At 37.7% G+C, this 26,421-nt stretch overlaps 1 protein-coding gene across 1 annotated transcript; it reads left to right on the plus strand.

The window, feature by feature from the left end:
- Positions 1-1,193: 1,193 nt before the first annotated feature.
- Positions 1,194-26,058, plus strand: LOC135073797 (synaptic vesicle glycoprotein 2B-like). Its single transcript, XM_063967975.1, has 11 exons — positions 1,194-1,385; positions 11,079-11,132; positions 12,295-12,456; positions 13,727-13,889; positions 17,205-17,326; positions 17,687-17,928; positions 18,473-18,678; positions 20,423-20,685; positions 21,837-21,996; positions 24,576-24,703; positions 25,594-26,058. The coding sequence occupies exons 1-11, from the start codon at positions 1,382-1,384 to the stop codon at positions 25,647-25,649; spliced, it is 1,560 nt and encodes a 519-aa protein (XP_063824045.1). The 5' UTR covers positions 1,194-1,381; the 3' UTR covers positions 25,650-26,058.
- Positions 26,059-26,421: the final 363 nt, after the last annotated feature.

Genomic DNA, 26,421 nt, shown 5'->3' on the forward strand with positions numbered 1-26,421 from the left:
CGAAGTTGTCGACAATTATGTATACCTGGGACAAACAGTCCAGTTAGGTAGGTCCAACTTCGAGAAAGAGGTCAATCGTCGAATCCAACTCGGATGGGCAGCGTTCGGGAAGCTTCGCCATATACTCATGTCCGAAATACCGCAGTGTCTCAAGACGAAAGTCTTCGAGCAGTGTGTGTTGCCAGTGTTGACATATGGATCCGAAACGTGGTCGCTTACTATGGGCCTCATAAGAAGGCTCAAGGTCACCCAAAGGGCGATGGAGCGGGCTATGCTCGGAGTTTCCCTGCGTGATCGAATCAGAAATGAGGAGATCCGTAGGAGAACCAAAGTAACCGACATAGCTCGCAGAATTGCTAAAATCAAGTGGCAGTGGGCGGGGCACATAGCTCGTAGAGACGATGGCCGTTGGGGCAGGAAAGTTCTCGAGTGGCGACCACGGGCTGGAAAACGTAGCGTGGGCAGGCCTCCTACTAGGTGGACCGACGATCTGGTAAGGGTCGCGGGAAGAGCCTGGATGCGGGCAGCGCAGGACCGTTCATTGTGGAAAACCTTGGGGGAGGCCTTTGTCCAGCAGTGGACGTCATTTGGCTGAAACGACGATATCACAGCAGCATTGTTTCTAAATCAACTTGAAACATAAATATACCATTGTAATCGATTGCTTTCTTAGCAAGAGGTAATAATCGGGTTTTAATTTATTGATGATGATGATGATGATGATCATTATTACTTTTATAGGTGGACTAGAGTCAGTATTGTTTCATTTGTAAGCATTTATTTGCTTTTACCTGAAGTATCAGTGGAGATTACTCTAACCTTCAGTGTAGTATGTACGAATTTAAAAATAGTTATAATTTTAAGGTATCTGTTTATGTTTTCATAAGTAAAACAAATTGCTAATGGTTTTAAACATCTTTGTTTACCAGAGCACGTGATTTTATGACGAATATAATCCTCATTCAATCAACCGCATCTAATCGCGTTGTCGAATTGGGTGTAACTGCTAACGGAGTCTCTACAACGATTTCCGAAATTGCCGAAATATTTCGGCAAGTTACATAAGAGTTATATAAGGGAGGATCTGACGACACAGCAGTCACGCTGGAGATGGATCGTGGTCACCGTCAGATAGCGAGAGATGAGCGATCGTTATCGTTATCAACAGAAGGAGTCCTCGTCGAGTGCAAGTGGCGAGGCGCCATTCGCACACAAGCCTCTGTAGGCACCACGCGGAATCCTTGGGCTTTGCGCACGCGCCGGTACCGCAGCGCTCACATCCTCGCTGGGTGACGATGTAAATTGGTCCGCGGCATATTATCTCAATACGTGATCTCAACGGACTTTATTTTAAAGTGAAAGTGTTGACGTTTTAGCCAAAATGGGTGAGTTTAAGTTTTTTTTTTAATTTTTTCAGGACTCTACAGATGTGACTGTTACATTTGTAAAGGCTTTTCTGGTGGCTTTTATATTGAGTTATCAATAACGATAAGTGTTTCTTCTCACTATAATTTACCTACTGATTCAATTGTGAAAAAAAAAAGAAACATAATATCGTATGTATCGTATGTAATTAAAACATAATCAATTAAATAAAACCTACGTCGCGAATCCCTAAATTGCATCCAAAACGTTAAACAGAAGGGGTCTAAACAATTGACTGGCGATAAACGGCAACGTTTCTCAAATTGGTACAGTCAAATCTGTCAAAAGTTTGAGATGATGAAATGACTTGACTCGAAATGATACAGATACACACACAATAGCATTTCAGGTACCGTAAATGTCAACGAATTTGTCCAAAATCGCTTTGAAAATTGAAAACTGCACGGCTGTCACTCACCGCGAAATTACTTGTTCATATTGACACAAACTTACAAATACAAACCGTACTAAGGTACCAGGCTGATAAATTATGAATAGATTTAAAGAATCTATGAGTACGGCACGGAGGACTATGAAAATTTACATTTTCAAAGGCTGACGAGTACCTAACTGTTTTGTCTTAACAGAAATCATAATCCTTATGTCATTAAAAAACCCTAGCGTACATTGAACTAAACTGTTCGTTAACCAAGTATTTTATAGAAACCAACATGACTGACTTTATGAAACAAATGAACCATTAATTAATATAAATATTTCATTTAATAGTCCGTAACATAATATTTTTTCAGGACGGTCGTAAACATAGAATCATGTGTAATTCTCAGTATGTTATTCGTTGTGTCATAAAATAGAACAATGCCACATTTCGAAAGAATCGTTCCATTTATTATTAGCATTTAAATTATTACATAGAACAAACAAAACTCTATACAATTTAATATGGTTGAGGCGCAGAAGAAAAACATAAAATGTAAACTCAACTTAATTAGTTTACCTGATACAGTTTTTCCTTCTTCTTATGAAAAGGATAAAAAACAGGTTTTCTCTCCTGAAAACTCTTTTGTGAGAAAGACTAAAGGTTGTGCCACATAGCGGTAAAAATTGTTATCGTAACATGATTTTCAGGGATATAATTATGATCCAGTTTCGAAAATTTCACAACCATTTTCTTCCTTTTTTTTTTGCTTTCCTCGAATGGATTTCCATGTAACTTAAGCATTCCATAAAATATTCTATTAATGGCACTCAAGCAAGTAAGGAAATGAAGACACCGGTTTAATTAATTTTCTTTTTCCTTGAGTATCGCAAAATATGTACTGAGACGATATAAATTGTAGAGTTTATAATGTAAGTTAAGTGAAAAACTAGACTTATGATTGCTTAGAAAGAAAACAAGTCAGTTTTTAAATAAAATAGGTATTGAATCTACGGATCAATTTTCATTATTTAAGTATTTTGAAATTGCCTCTAAGACACAGGCTTTTACCTTTCGAAGAGACGTCACGGCTGAAAATTAGTTTTCCCTGTATGGTATCGTGACCTCTACTCTTTTAAATTGTCCTCTAAGGCTCGTAATACAAAACCACACGAGTGTCCTGATTGAATTGAATTTTGACGATTCAACGCATAATAAATCTATTTTATTGGTTTCAATATTGAAATTCAACCAATAAATGCCTCAATGTACACTCGAAATTGAATTGAATTTTGAGTGTCGTAAATACAGATCTAACTGCCAAGTAATGCTCATTACTATGCAAAATAGATAATGTAAATCTAAAATACTGTAGCCTTACCAAATTATGCGAAACGTTATCAAGTTAAAACTAAAGTATTAAGGTAATGTGTTGTTATTTCTCATTACCACTGCACTGTAAGGACACTTCTGTATCCCACGTTCTAAGTCAATGTCATTTTTATTTATAATTTTTTGGCAAAAAAATCGAAAATATTTACAGTATAAAAAGATCATATTAACGTCCTCGCTATCTATGTTACGTAATTGTTTCCGCAAGAATTCTTTAATTAAACATAACTAGAGGAATTTTGATTTAATTTAACGATGTTTTTGTCAGGTTTTGACTATTTATAATTTTATAATGCCACTACTTGTAATTTATTTGCACTCTTAGATATTCTATCAGTAAAGTTAATTCTATAATAGTTTCTTTTAATTATTACCCCATAATTAATTTTATTTGAACAACATCTAGATCATGGTTAAATCGTGATTAGAGTTTATTTTATAGTGCATCATAACAAAATAATTGCACAATAGTTAGATGAATGAACTTCAGTCTTCAGTACAATATTTATCAAGTGTTCTATGGTTCAGTGGTGAAGACTTCCACTGGATTTCTCCACCAATCGATTCCCAGATAGTGGACACATACAAAGTGTAAAATTACTTTGGGTGTTTGCTCCCTTTCATTAAGACAAAAGAGTCACGCCAGACGCTTAATGGCGGCTCATAAATTCAGACACCATAATTTGTAAACCGAGGTCTAAATTGTTGCCCACAAGTGATAGATAAATGGGAACAATAACAACGTTATTTTACAATTTGTCTCAATATCTAAAATAAATATTATGATACTTTTTAAAATTTAGTATTAGTAAATTCTTTCAGGAAACACAATACTCTCTGATTAATACTTCCGTAGTAGGTACATAAACAAGTCTACAATTCCAATTCTAATGAATTACACGTAATTTATTTACTGAAACTCGTTCAACGAAACGCGATCTTAATAACAAAATAAACAGTTCTTATTTCATCTAAGCTGTTCAAACGTGCAAATAAAGGATTTGACAGTTTGACAAGGTTCACTGGCACGTCGCCTCGTTTCCGGTAGCATTATTTGCAGACAATTCAATGATAATGATGCTACTTATCTACAACCCATGAACTAATTGCAAATCAGTGCATAATTACCCGCATAGAGTTGCAGAAAAATTACATGTAAACGGTTACCTAGAACTTGGTATTCCTGTAATTCATGTTCAATGAATTTTTAATAAAGTGGATTTAGAATTTTTAAAATTATCCTTGTTAGCGTCTATCAGCGTTTCAGTCCATTCTGGTCCACTATTTTTTGTTGCGGAGGAAATGCGTTGCGCACCGTCAACACTGCCGGGGAACAAGGTGGTGTGTGGGACTCCCGGCGCCCTGAAAAGGGCGCTGCTCCGTCCTGAAAAGGATGGGGTATACCCGCAAAACCTCCGCGGCGTTCCGTCATCGCCCGAGTGGGGGTGTCGCGAGTATCCGGCCGTAGCCTTAGACTTCCGCGACCAATTCTGGTCCACTGCTGGACATAAGCCAAGTCAAGGATGCGCCAATAGAGCCTAAGCAAGATACTTCTTTTTTCATCTAGCACCATAAAATTAAATAGGTGTAGAAGCAGTAAAATATTGAGCTTGAGAGACTAACAAAAAAATGATTTAAGTCGCGAGTCCCTCGTCAAAATGTTTTGAAGATCGGTAACAAGGAAAGTTTTTATGCGATCCGTTCCGTTCCGAAGGCTTTAAATAAGCCTAAAAATAAAACAGTTCTATTTTTCATGTTCATCTACTAAGACAAAATGCACTTTATCTATTTCACGCCTATTAGTAGACTATCTGCGCTAAAGTCGGGCAAAACCCAACGAATGACGAATCCTTAACGTTATCACTGTATCTCAAGGACCTAACTTTATTTTCATCTTCTTGATATTGTCTCAAAAACTTTGATAGTGCCGACATTGATGGATCTACGTATGACGCATCATGTTGTACTATCCCTTGACTTATAAGAGTAAAATGGTCCTGACCTGTAGAAAATGGGTGTAGACATATTTCGTGATCCTTTCGCTACAGCCATAAAAGTCAGGAGATATTTCGTCGACTGGGCCCACAGTCCCAGTCTTCAAATTAAGCTTTTTAAGCATTTAAGCATTTTTTCTTTTGGCAATATTATACGTGTTTTTTTAACTCTGGCATAAGAAGCCATTAGAGAAGCTTCTTATTAACATTTCAATGCCAACAATACTGTGTATTAACAAAGGATTATTAAAGTTTGCCATCTCACAGCTGCTGAGATAGATTACATCTTGGCCTAATAATTAATGTTCTTAATTGAAGAGCTCACGCTAATCAAAAGTCTCCGTTCGAGCACACTTTGGGCCCATTAGAATTAATCCGACCCATGTGTCGTTATCTCAGTGTATATCAAAACAAGATCAGAATTAAAATAGTAGAGATACAAGGCCATCACAATAGAAAAAGTTATAGAAAAAGTAATGGTTTTTTTAAGTCGTAGGAACCACAGATTAGGTACAAGCTACTTTTCATAATAAAACTCTCAAAACACGTATTACTATGCAACCTATTTCGCAGCCAGGAAATAAAGAAAATGACATATAATTTGGCGGGAAATCTAATAGACAACGCGTGCACGTGCACCTTAAAAACTTACTTCAATTGTTTTTCTTGAATCCATGAAAATATCACGTAGGCCGTTGTTTGTAAACAACAATTATTCTAGGTAAGGTAAGCCCACAAAAATGAGATTTGCAGAAGAGACTCAGATTTCTTCAACTGAATATTTTCATAGAGACATTTATAAAGTGGTACTTATGTATATCTATCTAGAATTACAGACTAAGTAGGTATATTATTAGGTATGCTAAAATAATTTAAGCAAGCACAACCTCCGTCACACTCACCAAGTCCGTCATTGCAGTAATCGATTACCATCAATCTGAATTTGTACCGCTAAAAATTCGCGTACTTACGTACTTATGAGGTAATTAATAACACATTCAAATGTTAAGTAGGAAATAATTAGGTGCTATCAATTTGCAACAGATTTTTGTCACCACGAAATTGATTCTCAATGCGTCTTTGTTGTTTTGTGTATTATGAATTTATTAAGTGGTATACCTACTTAAATCAATTCATTGCTCTACCTACACGAATCGTTTAGCATCAAACTAAGACCCAGTCGGAGCACAAATTTTGAGTTACAATTTTTCATTTAAGTTTAAAACTTCTAACTACAAGCATCTGTAATCTTTTGAAATAATTCTAGCGAACGGTTTGATTCTCTAGCTAGACAGATTTTGGATTTTGAATGTTTGTAGTAATCAATTGAAGTTTGCCTAATAGAAAAAGTTGCAAAGCAGAAGTCTCTTTCGGCTTTCGGAACTTCATGGCTTTAATATTCTGTTCGTGGAAACAGACAGTCTTATGAATCCGTACCTCTTAGAGTAGGCGCACACCGTTGATTTTTCGTCGGCCGATAGTTTAGTCGGGCAGTTGATCAGTAAGGGCATGTATGGGAGTGCGCACACTACGCCGATACGATTTGGCCGATTCTTCATACAATATAATCGGGCACAACTATCGGCCAACTAAAAATCAACGGTGTGCGCCTACTCTTAATGAATTAATAATATACTACACTTTTACTAATTCGATCCTGTCTCTATGGTGATATAACATTCAGTCAGTTCTTTGACGTAAAAAGTTGAGTAATTCCACACTCCAAAATGTTTGGTGACCGTGGGTTCCGTATCCCTGTGCGCAGCGCCCGTGTAAGGGGCAACCTTCGTGCAATGTCACTCACCATTTGCATACGTTACGTCGCTATCCTGCCCCGCGGAACCTTCGATTGAGCTACGAATTACGATTGATAACCGTATGCGTAATAACACTGGCAAGAAACAATGTGCAATCATAAAGAAAACGCAAATTCGATGTTCTTTTTTCAAAATGTAAAGATATTTAATTAAATTTAGCTTGACACTGGCCAGAAGCCACGAAAACAAAAAAAAAATAAGAAATGCAAAATAGAAAATGTTGTTTTCCATAATTTAAAAAAAATGTTGTCAGCTTTCGAAATCATCAAAGAAAACCTTATTTGGTCAGTTGGTAATTTTTACTAGCAATTCAGGTACTGCACTTAAAGCTTTTGACGTTTAGCCTTAGCGTTTAGCTTACTACCATTAATTTATCATCATCGTAGTCTTGTGTTAGAGGACAACCCGGAACCTGGACTCGATTCCTAGGTATACGAAGTACCTACTAGCTACTTAGTAAAAAGGTATTTAATAAGGTATTTTCTATTTATCGCAATGGAGATTTAAGTTGCTTTGAAGTTAAAGTGCAGAAAAAGTAAGCCCAAATCACATTTTATTACGATCAATCTTTCAGATGAAACTACTTTATGGAGTTCTCATGTTTATTACGTCTCACTCTTCAAATATTTGACGAGCTGTTAAAAGTATTAGTAATCTCATTAAGTTTATAATATTTACAATAACCAAATCCAGTGGCACATTTCGAAATCGCTCTATAATACACAATGCCATAATAATTAAATTGACCATGTCATTGTCGTTTATTATCTCAGTAAAGAACACCGCACACAAGGAGCTGATAAAAACGCTCCAATGTATAAACTCTGGTTAGGGTTGCCATCCGGGAAAATCCGATTTCCCCGAAAAGTTTCAGGCGTCCGGAAAGCGTCGGGTGTGGTTTTCAAAATTGTGCTTTAAATGTAGGATTGCTTGTTAAGAAATATATACCTGTACTGTACATACAGCAAAAATTCAATCGGTGCACTTAATGCCAATCATTTTTCAGATAAAGTAGCTATGTTAAACCTATAGCACATAAAACTTTACCTACCTGAAATACCAACTTACATTTCTTATGCACAATCGACTAAACTAAAATAAGATACAGTGTTTAATAAAATTCACGTGGTGCGTCTGTACGACGGTAATAGGTATATTGTATGATTTCGCAAATTCGTTTCGTTTCGTTTCAGCCAAATGACGTCCACTGCTGGACAAAGGCCTCCCCCAAGGTTTTCCACAGTGAACGGTCCTGCGCTGCCCGCATCCAGGCTCTTCCCGCGACCTTTACCAGATCGTCGGTCCACCTAGTAGGAGGCCTGCCCACGCTACGTCTTCCAGCCCGTGGTCGCCACTCGAGAACTTTCCTGCCCCAACGGCCATCGTCTCTACGAGCTATGTGCCCCGCCCACTGCCACTTGATTTTAGCAATTCTGCGAGCTATGTCGGTTACTTTGGTTCTCCTGCGGATCTCCTCATTTCTGATTCGATCACGCAGGGAGACTCCGAGCATAGCCCGTATGAATTCGCAAATATTATAATAATAATATCCTTTATTGTTCGTAACACAATAAATGACAAATTACAAATTTCAAAAAAGAAATATTGCTGAATATTCATAAACTGGCTTTTCTTGGCTTCACGGTAACAATAGGTAGGTTTTATTTCGTTCGGGAAAATATGAAAGTTCATGATTCTAATGGCAGCCCTGCGCGACATGTCACAGGGTTTACTGGGTGATTTATTTATGACTGAAGCCTTCATGTTCATTGTCTAATTGATTAACCAGTCGGCACACAGAACTACTGCACTGTAGATAAGACGATAAGATAGTGATGACTGAGATGTAGCTGAAAATATTTGAACAACCTTTTGTACAATCAATGTATTTATAAATTGAACAAACATGCTTCTAGCAAGCAGGATTTGAACCTGCATATGATAACAAAAACATTTTAGAATGCACGTCGTTGCATAAAATGATTAATGTCTATTTTATCTTTTACTCATAACACCTACCTACTTACCTCCTAATACCTACATGGGAATTTATTTTATCAGTGCATTAATTGTTTTAGTTGACATTATAGGTCAATAATTTATAGACACAACCAACACTTATTTATAACGCTTTATTTCAGTGAAAACCTGGCAAGTTTTCAACTAAGTAAATTAAAAAAGCTTTTTTCGATATTAAAATTTTTCAGACTACAAAGCGGTAAGAACCACTTACAAGTTGTATAAACTAAACGTAATTAGATTAAGACTAATGGTTAGTTAAAAGTGATAAATTATTTCTGGTAACGTATGCAAATCCAACTGTTTTATACAGGGTGTTAGGTAAATGGGTATATGAGCCGACACTAGCCCATGTTAACATGGGCATATAAATGGTATGGTGAAGTCAGAAATTTGATATCATCATTTTAATTTTTTTAATTTTCATACAAAATAAATTTCATAAAATCGATTTGTATGAAAAATAAAATAATTAAAATAAAGATATCAATTTTCTGACTTCACCATACCCTTTATATGACTATGTTAACATGGGCTAGTGTCGGCTCATATACCCATTTACCTAACACCCTGTATATCTTGACTAGTTACACTTCAAAAAAGTAGCGAGGACGTTTAAAAAAAATCTTGCTCGTAAAGTCTCCCATGTTACCAATGTTAGGTAATGAATGTCGTTTATTACATAAGGTGGGTTTTAGTCATCTCATACTAAGTAGTGCTCTTGTAAATCGATTTAAAAATATCCGCCTACTACAAAAAATAAGTCCGTAAATGAAAGTCCGTTTAACATAGTACCTACTAATAAATTTTGTTAAAACGCAATAAGAAATAGAATGTAACAATAGGCTTGCATCATAATAAGTATAAATAGGTATTATGTGTCCCCACTTGACTTTATTTTTATCATCAAACTTCAAATGCAGAATTGCGAAAATATAATCTTGGCATTTATCAGGAACTAAGAACAAAAGACTGCAGTTAAGCATTTATCATTTGACTAACCAATAGACAATATCGAGATAAAAGCTGTTAGTCAACAACACATTCGGTTAAACACTTGAAATGTGACACTATCAATAAGGGTTACGGCAAGCTACCACGGTTTTATCAAAACAACTCATAAACAAGATTGTTTTGTTCGTCTGACGAATTTTCCATGTCATCTTAATCCTACCTACTGGCGGTTAAACTACTAACCTACCTACTATCGCTTTTGATAACTTCCTTTGAAAACCCCTGAAAGCCGAAAAATATGAAAACTTATTCATGTTCATGTTAAAAAAGAAGTAGGTAGGTATTTCTTCTACTGTTTATTGTCATTTGTTATTGTAAGCATTAACCACAGACAAACATATTTTTTCCGAAATTAAAGATATTGTAATTTGTAAATATTTCCAGTAAATATTTTGTGTGCTAAAATTTAAAAAAAATTGCTAGTCCCAGATCATTTTCCATAAATTAATTTGGCAGTTCAACAAAGGTGCATGGTAGTGCTATGACCCTGCTTTAAAAAATAAGTCACGCAGTATTTCAAGTTTGTCACGTGAGGGTAGTTCAATATTCATACATCGAGAAAAGTCATCTCTCGCAGTCACTCAAATTACTAATTATGCGAACTGTCAATCGCGCGCACGCCGTATTCTTTCATACACAAAGAACATTCGGTCGATAGTGGCGTGCATAATTTTGACAGACGACGATCACCAATTTGAGGACGTACGTTTATTGGTGAATGCCAATACGAGAGCGTGCCAATCACAAGTATTTAGAGACGGCAGATACGTACATTAGCACGATATGCAATTGTTATTTAGTCATCCGCGTAAACATTTATTTCAGCCTTTAATTCTGACTGTTTAGTGCTAACTGTCGAATAGACAGCATGATTCTACGAAATGGCTTTTCAAAAAGATACCGAATTAAATAAAGGAACTTTAATAATAGAGAGGAGAGGTTTACGACCTGTTCTATCAGTTAAGTTACTTATTTAAAATGATAGGATTACAATAGATGATCAAGGATAAAATACTGACTTTCATATTCATTTTGCAGGTTTAGACTTCTTGGAGCATGGAGCAGACTTTGAGGCTGCGATCTCTGCCACAGGTAAGTCCCGAATAATTTATTACATTTAATATTACCTAAACTAATTTTACTTTTCAATTACTGTCGTCTTCTACACAATACAACAAACAATAGAACTAGTAGTTTAATGCAAAAATACAAGTGAAATAATCAAAAGACCTGAGAAAGCATTTGGCACTTTGACAAAAGATGTTAATTTATCAACTTCATTAATCGACGGCTGTTCATTACTCCCATTTTCTTTAAATAAATTTGGTAACATCTGTATCTATTAACAGTCAGATGACTCGTTTGTTCAACATTTTCATTTGAATTTAATATTAATCCGGTTTAAAAAGTATCGAAACAAAACTAACAAATGAGATAGGAATATACCTATGGGCGGATGGTGACTTAAATATCCCGTTATTTAAAAGATGGAAGCAATTCCACCCTTGAAGAGTATGTCAAGTATGTGAAAATTACGAGATTAACACATTCAGCAGCAGCAGCAACAGACTAATTCTAATATTTTCACCAAATTACACATAGTGTCGAAAGTTTCGCTTCGTGCAAACCAGTAGTTTAACCATTACATTATTACCTCGTGCCACGCGTTCTTCGGTGGCAATACCAAACCCTATAGAATGTTGCAAGCTTCAGCCGAGCTTAACCCTACAATATTACCTACCTCGTGCTAAGCAGCCTGCGACAACTCGGTCTTTCGTTCGCCCAAAAAACGTCCATTGCTGGACAAAGGCCTCAAGGATTTCCATAACGACCGGTCCTGCGCTGCCCGCATCCAGATTCTTAATTTAAATTTTTAATTTATCTTCTAGCGATCTTTACCTGATCGTCGGTCCACGTAGTAGGCCTGCCCACGCTACGTCTTCCCGACCGTGGTCACTCAACTGTATTAGGCTGGTTTTAGTGTCACGCGGACTGTTAGTGCGGATCGCTCCGCACAGCCGATCTGTATGAACTGCTAGGGAGCGGAGCGGTTCCTCCGGACCGCATTACTCTAAAACGCTCCCTAGAAGTTCATACAGATTGGCCGTGCGGAGCGGGTCCGCACCGGACGGTCCGCGTGACACTAAAACCAGCCTTACACATCAATTTCCACGTGACATTGGCACAGAAAACCCCGGAGGTTTGATGGCCATATGTTAATAAAGAACTGTATTAACCCTTCTGTCTGTTGCAGGCTTCGGCCGCTTCCACTTCTGCCTGCTGGCGGTGACGGGGCTGATCTACGCGAACACCGCCATCGGGATCACCATCGTATCGTTCGTGCTGCCCTCAGCGACATGCGACTTCCGCATGACCTCCGCTGACAAGGGCTGGCTCACCGCCGCGCCTATGTTGGGTGAGTGACTTTTGATGATAGCTTCTGACTTGATGATGATGATAAAGATGAATCTTGACTTCAGAACAATCAAATCATGCCTACCTTATATCTTTTAGAATTTGCACTTGATTACAAACTATACCGTTTCCAGAATACTGTTATGAATTTTAACAGATCAACCGATGTCTTTTTCGCTTTATTGTCATTAATACCTTTTCTTTATTCATTAAAAGAAGACAAAATTGAGAAAATTTTAGGCTGATCTGATTAGTCCCTTTTTCTAAAAACCTACAGATAAAAAAATTGTTCAGACATAACTACATACATACACATGATACTGAAAAGGTGGGCCACTCAGCATAGTGGCGTTGCATCTCAGTAATGCCACGAGGCCCACGACCATGGTCTTTCAATTTGTAAAATTTATTCCAAGTAGCTATCTAAATGTGTATTATTATGCGTCTTAGGTACTTGACTTTTATTACAAGAAAATATATTCGTTAAAACAGATAACTGGCATTTAATTGCGTAGCACTTACCGTTTCTTTCCTATGAACGCAAATTGTCACGTTTGCCATTGTGTAGATATTAATTATTGCGAATCGATTACCCTTGTGACGTATCACTTTATCTCAGTGAAGTCCGTTCAGTTGGAAATAGATTTCACGTGCTCTGTCGGAGACACTCTCATCATCATCATCCGTGATAGTAATCTTTTGGTCTATCTAACAAATTTTCCCCCGGGTCTAACTAGCAGGCTAGTAGCGATGCCTATACTGGCAATGTTGGTTTTGGATGGACCCTTAAAGATCCTGTTTTATTTTGGCGCGGAGGACAGCCTATCAGGGCAAGAGTAGTAGAGGAAGCGTGAAGAGGGAATTATTCCATAAACTATAATGTAATAAGGCAATTGATTATCACATGATTAACACGTGTTGAAAGGGAAAAGTTAATGAATAACTTAAAGCATACATCAGTCTGCACGTTCACAAACGCGATCCTGCATTCATCAAGTTGTGATTGATGGAATCGTTTAACATTGCTATGCCATCTTTTACATTGTTTGTTTTCCAAATGATGAACTTCAACTAGACCCATAAATGTATTAGTGCAGGGCTAGTGCTACCCAAACTGTGAGCCGCGAACGCGATGCCCTGGGGCGTTCTGTTATGATAGGCAGCTTTTGATCATGGGGGCGTCCCAAATAAATGACAAAATTCCAAGAGTGTCACTGTAAAAAATGTTTGGGACACCTTGCATTAATGTAATCCTACGTCATTTTTCCCAGGTATGGTGATCGGGTCATACTTCTGGGGTTGCTTGGCCGACACCAAGGGCCGTAAGGTGGTGCTGGTCTCCACACTACTGATGGACGGCTTCGTCGGAATCCTGTCGTCCTTCGTCCAGATCCTGCCCATCTTCATGGCTTGCCGATTCGTCAACGGTTTTGCGTAAGTTTCTGTGATATGAAAAAATTAAATAGGTAGGTACAAAGATTTTGACTATTATCAACTAAAAAACCGCTGAACGAAAAACTGACATTTTAACCGCAGTTTTAAGTAAACTGAAATGAAGGAAATATGAAGTGTCTATAAAATTTTTGGTTTCTTTCCTAAAACCATTACTTCAAAAATGTTACTTTGTAGCATGTTTCATAATATTTTTACACAATAAGTCCGTGGGTCAAACGTGGGCAAGATTAACGGAAGATACTTTTTTCCAAAGACAAACTAGGGCATTATTTTTTAAAACTTATTGGCTTGAACGCAAATACCACGAGCAAAGCAGAAGACCCTTGTTTTTATCAAAATGTAAATGAACATGTTTTCATTGAAGTGTGAAAGGTGAGCCGGGGTACATTTTTGCCCATACTTCTAGATTTCGACAGCGTAACTGTGTCAAGTGCACTGCACTGTCCACAATGCGAATTCCGATTTAAGTTATCGGAGATTAATGCATCTACACAGATCCTATATCAATATCAATTGTTGCCAAAAAATACCTTTTCATAAACTACCTACTATACAGGGTGTTAGGTAAATGGGTATATGAGCCGACAATAGCCCATGTTAACATGGGCATATAAATGGTATGGTGAAGTCAGAAAATTGATATCTTCATTTTAATTATTTTAATTTTCATACAAATCGGATTTCATAAAATTTATTTTGTATGAAAATTAAAAAAAAATAAAATGATATCAAATTTCTGACTTCACCATACCATTTATATGCCCATGTTAACATGGGCTAGTGTCGGCTCATATACCCATTTACCTAACACCCTGTATATTTTTTTTGGAATCCAATTTTTATTCATAATTAATTACCTATCTGTGTCCAGGGACTTTGCAACCATCAGGCCTCCCTAACTTCTCTGTTGCCGGACTGTGGATAAAGGCCAATTCCCATTTGCCTCTAGTAAATTAGAGTAATCCCAAGTAAGGTAAACGGCTACTAGTTCGTGATAGTACGTAAGTTCGTAAGTTTTTTTTCTAGCTCAAATAATAAGCAAATGGAATATTATTTATAAAAATTCTTCGTTACTACAAAAACTCTGTTAGTTAAGCTATCTAAAAAACCAAGTACCAACATTGTGGCGCCAAAAATTAGAGCAATACGAAGCTTCAAACTCTCAGAGAGACAAAAACATCCGTGCGGCTTGCAAAGGTTGCTCTCACCGTAAGGTTAGCGCTCCAACTTCTTAAGCTTATAAAAAGGCGAAGGAACGTCCATTAAATAAAACTTGTAATAGTGGTTTCAAGTGTTCGTTGACAATTGATTTGGCTTAAAAAAAAGTTATATGAAAACTTAGAATTCCTTTAAAATTGCGATTAATTGACTCACGAAATAGCGTACATATTATTTTTCGGGTGTCCCCTATTTCGTGACACTACCGATTCAAGGATATTATGGATAACATTTTGATGCTTGGTTTTTAAATAATTATTTATGCTAATTTAAATGTAAGTTATGAAACAAATAATGCATTTATTTAAGTGTCTCATGACCTAAATTCGGTATATGTTTCGTTCACTAGAATTTATATGACACGAGTTTGAAGTTCACATAAATGACCAATTTTAAGATAAATTAGCATAAGTAGTACCAGCGTAATTTTGGTTTTATTTCGATTTGTTTTATTTATCTTTGTTTATTTGTATTGTATATGGGATAGATAATAGTTAATTGACACAATTTGACAATAATCCATGAATTTTACTTGGGAAATTTGGAATAATCAGTATCACGAAACAAGGAACCGTATTATTGTTACTTTTTTCCAAGTTCGTGATATATAAATGTATGGTGTTAGGTACTTCTATGACACATACCATTAAAGAAATCGACATATTTTTTAGTTTTTAATACTTACCTACCTAAGAAATTAATTAATTACTTACTTTTTATTATGCGTCATTGGCGTATCTGGGGTTATTTTCAGGGGGGGGGGGGCTACCCTCACTTGAAACAGTTCCAGGGGTGGGATTATGGGGAGGAGGGGGGGGGGGGGGGGTAGTCGAACTTAGAAACAGAGCAAAATTTTATCACGAAACAGGATCCAAACAAGAGGTCCGCAGAACAATTAATATAAAAAAAAGTTCAAACTATATAACTATAAATGATGTATTAACTTACTGTCAAAAGACCAAACTTTAGCATACAAAAGCTTTCATACTGATATCATGCTTGGTTATTTTTAAATAAAATGTTAAAGTCGTAAGAGCCTTAATATACCGAAGTAGGGGGCACTTACCTTACCTAACTAAAATTATAAGCATGACTCCGGCAATTGGCACCAATATTAATTAGAGCATATTCGAAAACTACGAGACAACAATGACTTAAAATCAATAGGTTTCGTTGTTTACTTTCTAAGCTATGTAGGTATGGATAGTTTATGATCCGCAAAGCGTGGCAAAGAAAAGGTCCTATCCTTGTGTAGATACACGTGACTGCACGTTATTTAGAAGCAGATACGTCTTTAATTAACTGGCTTAGCTACACGTCTCATTGTCGGGACGATTTGCCGAACAATGGCACAACTTGTGATCCAAGCGAATAATGGTGCGCGGTTCCCACATGAACCAATTAAATGATAAATGGGTGGACGCGATGTCGTCAACTCATAATACAAATACTTTATTTAATTCAAAATATGATAATAAAAACCGATTAACGATAAAATAACTATTTGAAAATAATTAATTATAGAGTGCGGTTAAAGAAGTTAAACGATCGTAACGGGTATCTTGTACGAATAATTAGTAAAATCCCACGAATTTGAATTTAACATGTCATGGTTGAAAAACATGCTTAGTGTCGTTAGGTACACCTACTTAGTTATCAGAACAAAAAATTAGGTACGTTACATAAACTTTAGTGTTACTAACTTTTTACCACATAACGGCCACTGCGAAGTTGTTATCAGTCATCATTTAAATTCTTGCTTTTTACGGTTGACATAGAATACCTTTGCCATTATTGAGTGTTGAATCATTGTATACAATTCATGAAACAAAGGATACTTATATTGTGATAATGACTGGGGGGCGATTCTCATGCAAGAGATCATGACACAAAATATCGCATTCGTACTTTTCTCTAATGAAATCAAACTGATCTGTATTTCGAAGTTCTATCAATACCCACATCAGAATTATACCTACCCCAGTTTCAGTCAATACAGAGAGGTTATTCATCTACGTAATATGGATTCATTTAGTTTATGTGATTTACTTTAAAATATTGTATTTTCCATTACAGCGTTGCCGGAGCCATGGGTATCTGTTTCCCATACCTGGGAGAGTTCCAAGCTACCAAGTACAGAGAGAAGATTCTCTGCTGGATGGAAATGTTCTGGACTCTGGGTGTCATCTTACTGCCCCGTAAGCACCACTTTTATGTAAAATTTAGCAACATCTTTCAAACAGTGACTATTTGCATTTGCGTAAATTCAACGCGTAATTTAGCTCTCGTGGTAACCACTAATTAACGTAAAAAACACATATTGAGATAATAAAAAAAAACTTATGTTTGCTCCAAGTGAAACAAATTAGTAACACTTACCTAATTAATTTAATTTAAAATTAATGAATAAAGACCAAACATTGTTAGGAACCATGATGATGATCCCAAACTAAGTAAATAAAGGTGACGACCACCAAAATGGGTTGTAAAATTTTGGTGGTCCTATTGCTTAATACTATGGTAGTTATCTATAATAATAATGACTATTCTCCCTTCAGTGATCGCGTGGGGAATCATCCCCATCACCGGCATCCGAATGGAAAGCGGAGCATTCTCATACGACTCCTGGAACTGGTTCGTGGCGGCGTGCGGCGTGCCGTCGCTGATGCTTGGCTTCTGGCTGTTCTCCTTCCCCGAGAGCCCCAAGTTCATGATGGAGTGCGGAGACTACGACGACGCCTTGAACGTGCTCAAGGACATCTACAGACAGAACACTGGCGATGATCCCGACAACTACCCGGTAAGATATTTTTGTTGTAGAAGAAAGACCGAAACAAAGGTGGTGCACATTCTTACTCCTAAGTTTATGCAAGTTCATGATGGAGTGCGGAGACTACGACGACGCCCTGCACGTGCTCAAGGAAATCTACAGACAGAACACTGGCGATGATCCTGACAACTACCCGGTAAGATACTCGTATGTTGATTATAAAAGGGTCGAAAGGACACGAACCGAAACTCTGGTGCAATCTGCATTCGTTCACCTTAGTTACACAGGCGATGATCCTGACAACTACCCGGTAAAAATATTTGAATGTAAACTGAACTGAAATAGGTTTTACCAAATGGCTTCCAGCAAATTCATTCGAGGGGAGTCAATGGCTATGTTTCTTCATGAGAGAAAATAACATAAAAACAAAGATCCCGCCATACGATAATTAATATCCACCACTTTGTCTCCCTACTTTCTTGTATCTCAGCCCTGAAATAGAGAAACAGTCCAAGACGAAGGCAATTAACTAATTGAGTAGCTAGGTACTAATGACTTTATTTCCTCTTTACAGATCAAAAGTCTCAAAGAGAAAGTCCGCACCGTGTCAGTCGCCTCCCAGGTGTCCCAGAAATCTGTCAGGAGTCTCAGCATGCGCAAGCCCAAGGACCTGAAGCGGCTGTTCTCCGAGATCTGGACCCAGACCAAGGCTCTCTGCCGACCCCCCTACCTCAAGTACACCATTCTCACCTGCATCATCCAATTCGGATTAACTACGAGGTAAGAAATAACAATGAACCTATTTACATAATCTACACTAATATTATAAAGAGGAAAACTTTGTTTGTTTGTTTGGTTGTAATGAATAGGCTCAAAAACTACTGGACCGTTTTTAAAAATTCTATCACCATTCGAAAGCTAGATTATCCACGAGTTGCATAGGCTAAATTTTATTTTGGAAAAACATAGGGTTCAGTCATCCACGCGCGCGAAGCCGCGGGCGGAAAGCTTTTTATTTATAAAAGCGAAAGGTCTCACTGACTGATTGACTGACTTACTGACTCATCACGAAATCTCAGAAACTACAAGTGCTAGGAGTCCCTTTTGCATGGGGGTTCCTTTTTGAACGTAGGTGCTCACTAAGAACGGATTTAACGAATATCCACCCCTAAGGGTGTAAAACGGGATCCATGCGTACGAAGTCGCGGGTGTCCGCTATAGTTTATTTATTAGACCGCTAGATTATTTAGAGGCAACAATAGCCCAACTTGTTGACCCTAACCCGACTACAACAAGGAACTGAAATAATTAACTTAAGCATTAGACCACAGATTACTAATAAGTTTGATTCGACTGCCGATTCGAGAGGACTTTACCTAAGTTCGATTCCCGTCGATCGTTAGGCTATGAAAGTGCGCCCACTTACCACAAGCATATCGATACCTGGAAATTGCTTACGCTAGTTACCTACTTGTGTATTAACCTGTAACTACAAACATAGTAGGTACCTAGGTACCTACTAATGATCTTTAATAAATATTTCAATTGTCGTTCGTAACTGAACAGTTGCCCCCTTCCTTCGGCTACACCGTTGTTTGGCTCAAAACACATCATTGTAAGACAATTACCTATGTTAATCGCTCGTTAAAGTGACCTATTGAGTGATTATATCGTATCGTAGAACTAATCGAAGGCCAACTCCTCCATGTGGCAAGTCTCACCTATGTAAACATGCTGAGATTTTCCGACTTCACGTGTAGAGATATTTTTGTTGCTTTTCTTGAGCGGTCTTCAACCATATTATAGAAGTGGGACATACTCATTACGTAGGCTTACATTCATTAAACATAAGAACGTAAGAACTCAAGCAAACGTAGCGTAACGTCCGAAATGGTAATACTAAGTAACAACTTATTGTTAGATAGTTATTGTACTTTCGGGTATTACTGAAAAAACTTCGCTTTGTAACTGATTGCATGGATATTACACAAATTAACACTGTCCAAACAACTAAAAATGTCATCAATGGACATTGATCCCAAAACTTAAAATCGTTTTTCTCAATCTAAAATTCATCTTAGTGTCTAATGTTAGCTTTTTTTCTACTTATCTGGTAGAGCCAAACGAAATAGTTATTGTCAAAACAACTACGAGTGCTAATGTTAACGTTATCTAATGGACATTAATCTCAAAACTTGCAAGTTTTTATTACATCCCAAAATCTTTTAGCTCATTCTTGTAAAACTAAGGCCCAGAACAGACGGTGAAACGCAACTGCAACTTTCTGATGATTCTGATGAATGAAATTGAAACTGAAAGTTTCAAACTGGTCGCGTCATGTGTGGTCTCTCAACGGACGCTATGGCAGAAACTTAGATGCAACTCAAAAGTAACTAGCAGTTGCAGTTTCGTTGCAGCTGCGTTTCACCGTCTGTTCTGGGCCTTACGCTTGAGGTGGAATTTTTAGTTAGAACCAAACATAATAACTAAGTTCGCCATTGAATTCTATATTTCTTCTTTCCAGTTACTACACCCTAATGATCTGGTTCCCTGAGCTGTTCAACCGTTACGAAGAGTTCGAGCACCGTTTCCCCAACACCTCTGCTTCGGTGTGCGACGTGTCCGGCATCGTGGTGGCCGATGAAGCTTCCGAAGATCCCTTCGATTGCCTGAAGACCATCGACTCCAGCGTTTATATGCACACCCTGATCGTCGGTCTGGCCTGCATTCCCACGTCGTTGTGGCTGCCGCTGTGCGTACACAAGCTTGGAGCCAAATTCTTCTTGAGTAAGTATGATAGAATAATCTTTTTATTTGGATTAAAAGTACCTACAACGCATGAGCTCTCTGTTTTACGTACGTATTCATATACACTATTATGAGGTCTGACGCACAGGGTGACACACGAACCAATCACAGAGCTCTATTCAACGCTGTGCGTTCAATTTGCTGCTTCATTAACAAGCATCGTTAGTGGGATGCTTGGAACCTTGCAAGATGGGAAAGAGGTTAAGAAATGTAAAGACAGCTCATAAAAAGTTCATAAAAAAAGACAGCTCACAAAAAGTTTATCTCAACTAATTCGTGGTAACAAATGCCCACTAAGTGTCAGTCTACCTACTGCTCGACATAGAACTCCTTAGCAAGTCCGATCCTCAGATTAATTCTTCTGTAACTTACTGATGAAAATACGGAATCGGTGTTATGAAACCGTCCTGCTGGTGATCGTACAGCAAAACCCTCAAGGTCAGACCAAATCGGTTTCCTAGGTCAAGTCTACACGCTCGTGTAGTGAGTGTGGCAACCACTTTATCCACTTGCCTTTGCCTTATATTGCTAACTGGTTGGGCGGCCTTTAGGGCTCCAAATGATTACCAATTTGTTGTTGTCGATACGAGAATTTTGTTTACCTATTAAGTTACCGGTGGCAGCGGTACAGTCAGCGTCAAATAGTTCGTAACACTCAAAGTAGCCAAAGTCATTGTAACAATTGGAATACGGTTTCGTTGTCAACTTTTTGGCCACTTTGAGTGTCACTAACTGTCTATTTACTGTACCTCCTACAAATTATGAAGCCCGATAGACGGAATGTCGAGTTTGGAAAATTTCAAAATTTTGTCAAAATCCATACAAAAAATACCGGTTATTATTAAAGTTATGGTTAAAGTGAGTTGGTGCATCTCAGCCTTAGAGTTGGACTCTCCCGACCCGTTGCCAAGGGGACTGGTTTTAAAGGACTGATGCCCGTTTTCACCATCAATCCCTGAATTTTTAAGTGACTCCTATGGTCACACATAACAGGAATTTTGTTTTGATAGGGGTCACTTAAAAATTAGGGATTGATGGTGAAAACGGGCATGAGTCCCAGTCTCTAAGCCTTAGCTTATAAAAACAAAGTCTAAAATGTGTATAATAACTTACCGTATTTTTCCTTCCAGTCTTCAGTTTGGGTTTCGCCGGCGTGGTGACCGTCGGCCTGTACTACGTGCAGAACTCCACACAGAATCTGGTTCTGTCGTGTATCTTCGAAGCGCTGACCTCGCTCGCCATCAGTCTGGTGTTTTGTGTGCTGGTCGACTTGTTCCCTACGAACCTTAGGTAAGAGCAGTTCTGGGACTGATTTTGCAGATAACTTAAAAACCCGGTCGAGTTAACTGGCGTTACGCACCTGGCGGCCGTGACGTCACATCGACGCTCTGATACGAACGGGGCGAAAGCAGAGAGATGTGCTCGCACACATAGAGTCAAATTCCAGTGAGGTGCGCAGTAACTCGACCGGGTTGTAGCTACAAATTTAGGTTAGGTTGTAGTTTCTCATGCTTACATTTGGAAGTCTCTTGAATCAAAAGATTTATCTACCTACGTTCACTTAATACCTCTAATGAGCTGTAAGCTTATCACATTACCTACTTACAACATTAATATAACGAATGCAATTGACGCAGAGAAAACGTAGTTAACATTCAACTTTATCAACATTACATGGGTTACTTATCTACTTCTAAATTAAGTTGCAATTGGGCCATTCTTATTCTTACGCATTTTTGTGTGAGATGTAAGAATAGCATATGTTTTTAAAGAAAATCAGTGCACTTTATATTAATTTACTTAGTAAAATACCTCTATTAACTAGGCCCAATATCATTTTTATCATAAAACTATTAGAAGAATATTAAAAAGAAGTTACAAGTCCAAAATGTCACGGACCGTGTAGTGTGAGATTCCCGGATTTGGACATACAATATTTTTTTCTGAAGAGATGTTATGTTATTTTGATAAATATTACAGTAATTATGCAAGATTAATACATGTTATATAAGACTGTTAAAAATTTATATCAATAATAATTACCATTTTTGATTTTGAACACCAAACATTGTGTAAGCAGTTTTTGTGTCACAACCACGTGCGCCACTTTAAATATGCGTAACTCGGTAAAAAACTATCTTTGATATTGACATCCCTTGCTAAGTTTTTTTAGAACAGTAACATTGTCATCTTATTAGATTTGCAAATGGCTGAACGTAGTGAGTGAGGCGCAAAAAAATATTTCCTATTTATTTGAAAAAAGGGACAACCATAACACGTCCATCCCGTGTACGATTTTTAAAGGTAGGTATCAATGTCACGCTATTGTATAAAACATAATTATGTACCTCATGCAGTATAGTTTCAGATAATTGCACAAGATCTGCTAATTCACAGATAGTTTTTTGGATATATCGGACACGTTCCAAATTGTCACGGCCATGGTATTAAAAATGTGTCACTACCGCAAACTATTTAAATACATGGTCGTGACATTACAACGCGTGGTTGTGACATTCTATTTTTATTATTTTAATAGTTTTTGTTGTTCTGCTAAATTATTTTGTGTATTGTGCAATTTTTAGGAGTAGCCTTTTAGTAAGTGTACCTACTTATTTTTCGCTAGTATGATTTTCTAGACGCCACGAAGGAAAAATTATTGCACTTTCTCATTTCTGCAGTAATATCAAATTTTACTGAGACAGCTCCCGGTAAAGGCCCTGCAGAGGTGGTCGGAGTTGTTTTAAAAGGAATTGCTATTAACCATATTTTTAGTAGTACGGTGACTATGAAACATGTTTAAGTTGTCAAAACCAACTGTTATGTGAATCCTACAGAAATCTCATTTGATACTCAATTAGGTACCTACTGTGTTTAAGATTTACTAATTTGTTAAGCACATTATCATATCGAAACCATGTAGGTAGCATATCGGAAGCATGATCAGATAGTGCCAATAATAAAAAGTCTATTTTTTTATTATCTAGTAGATATATTAACTACCTGACGGTATTTTTGATCTCAATTTTAATTAAATTTTTGGATGTTCAGAAAAAAGTACATATTACCAAATAACACCTTTGTTGATGAAACGAATTTAGTGTATTTTATTGTTAATCAATTTAAACTATTATGATATAAATTTAACAACATTAATATTATTATTTACAGTAAAAATGTAAAACTGTCACATCCGTGTCATGCAGTGTCACAGCCGTGTTTACGTAGGCTATTTTGTTTCCTTTCCGAGGGCTTTAAGGTTGTCCATATACATCAAAAGTATGCTTTTGGTTTATACTTTCGATACACATCGCAAAAAGTTTTTAAAAAAAAATTGGCACAAATTTAAGAATGGCCCAATTATAGGCAAATATCAAACACCGATATTAACGTGGACACGTTGCGTCTACCCACAAAAGAAGAATAATTGACCGTCAAATAAATCCTTCGACAGAAACGTAGATGTTATATTCTATACTTGCCGATATGGTAATTATGTTGCCCCAAATAAGACCTAAGTACTTAGTAGGGCAAACTCTGTTTTTTATTCCACCGATATGTTGCGCCGAAATAAGTAGTATAGTATTAGTAGGGCAAGCTACATTTGGGAAGTGTGTATACCCTGAAAATGGCCTCCTTATTCTATAGAATATATAGAACTAGCTTTCCGCCCGCGGCTTCGCCCGCGTGGAATTTCGTTTGTTAAATTTTCCTGAATTTTCTTTGCTATGAACCTCACGGAGCCCGAGACCTTTCCAACGAATGCAAAACCGTGGAAATCGGTTCGTGCGTTCTGGAGTTATAGCGTCAGGAAGGAAAACCCGACTTATTTTTATATAGTAGATAAATACTTTCTTCCTTGTTACCAGGGTAATGGCTGCAGCACTGTCCCTGACCGCCGGGCGAGGCGGCGGTCTCATCGGCAACCTGTCCTTCGGCTACCTCATCGACATCAACTGTGTCGTGCCCATCGTAGTCTTCTCAGCATTCCTCTTCAGTAAGTTGCAGTTATTTTTAACCCCTCGTGTTAAGCTAAATTTCAATATGCTTGTGTTACGAGTGGGTTCCAGAACCTTTCTGCCCCATCGGCCGTCAGTTCTGCGTACTATGTGCCCTGCCCATTGCCACTTCAGCTTGCTAATCCGTCGGGCTATGTCAGCGACTTTAGTTCGTTTACGGATCTCCTCATTTCTGATTCGATCTCGCAAAACACCAAGCATAGCCCTCTCCATAGCACGCGGTGCAACTTTGAGCCGATGGCCGCTACCAATCGATCAACATGGAAAGCATTGGGGGAGGCCTATGTTCAGCAGTGGACGTCCTATGGCTGAAATGATGATGACGAATGATAACGAGTGGGTTCCCCACACAATAGTCGAGCGGCGGCGGGGATCGAACCCGCGTTCCTTGGATCATGAGTCAGTTTGTGGTAAACCCACTCGAAACACAAGCATATTTACGAGTAGCTTACCTTTCAGGGTTAACAGAACTTAGTAATTAAAAAATAAGATGAAGCACTTACCCCTTTTAATCTCTCTTGCCTGAAGCACTTGACTACCAAACCAGTGTAGACCGTAAAATGAACCCTATCCTGAAAGCGACATGCCAGAGGGTTTAGCTCATTATTTTATGCCAGAATAGCCATCATTTATTGGCCAAATGCTGCACTTTTAATAATAATGAGGGCTATCGTTTTAGCGCTCACTGTAGAGTAAAGTCCTGTCACTTGCTAGTAGCGAAGACAGTGGCACCATCTGGTGAGTGCTAAAGTGGTAGAATAGAGTAGAATAGAATAGAATAGAAGGTCCTGTCAATCGCCAGGGGTGCCAACTGTTAAGTATAAAAACGATAGCCCTCATTATACTAACACGATTTTTTCTCTTCCAGTTGCTGCTATACTCTGCTTCTTCTTGCCAAAGACAGGCCAAGAAGCCCTAGACTAAACAACGAGTCATTGAAAACTAGATAGTGCAATTAGACTGTACGTCGAGTAGAGTTAACAATATAGATGTGGTTGTACATATCATTACGATGTAAATATTGAGGACTAAGTATTTATTTGTGAGCGAGGAGGGCCGACGGCAAACTCCCAGGTGAGCCCACGGCTGGGCAAACTTAGCCCACTTGGATCACTCCATCTGGCCCCGAGAGGACCAGAGACAACTTTCCGAGAAATAGTGAATAAATGTGGTTTTGTTCGAACGCGCCCGTTTAATGTTACCGGGTTACTGTGATGCAGTATACAAACGTCTTATTAAGAATCAAACATAACAGTATTTTAGAGTTGACTGTATAATATAATGCATTAAATTATTGTAATTATTATTATTAAAGGTTACCTATTTGCCTTAAGTGTTTATTTTCATTTACACTTTGTGCAGCTGCCGACTAATGTAGTGTGATAATAATGTATTTAAGTGCGTGGAAGTGTGGTCTCATGTAAAGGCACCGGCTAGCTTCACATGAACATTATACTATAGGATAGAACTTAGTCCCTAGGTATCCCTAAATCCCTAATTCCCTAGTTTCCTAACCTACAACATTTTTTCTTTATATTAACTTTATGGACAATGCCAGTGGAATCAACTAGTGAACGCAAATACTTAACTGCCCAACCTCTGGATGAAAAGAAAAAGCTTCTGTAATTTTGTTTGTGTGAGTCGGTTAACTAACATTTAATGCCTTCTCAGACAACAACCAAAAATAAGTAATTCC

The sequence above is a fragment of the Ostrinia nubilalis genome, chromosome 8 (assembly GCF_963855985.1).
Source record: "Ostrinia nubilalis chromosome 8, ilOstNubi1.1, whole genome shotgun sequence".
Classification (NCBI taxonomy): domain Eukaryota; kingdom Metazoa; phylum Arthropoda; class Insecta; order Lepidoptera; family Crambidae; genus Ostrinia; species Ostrinia nubilalis.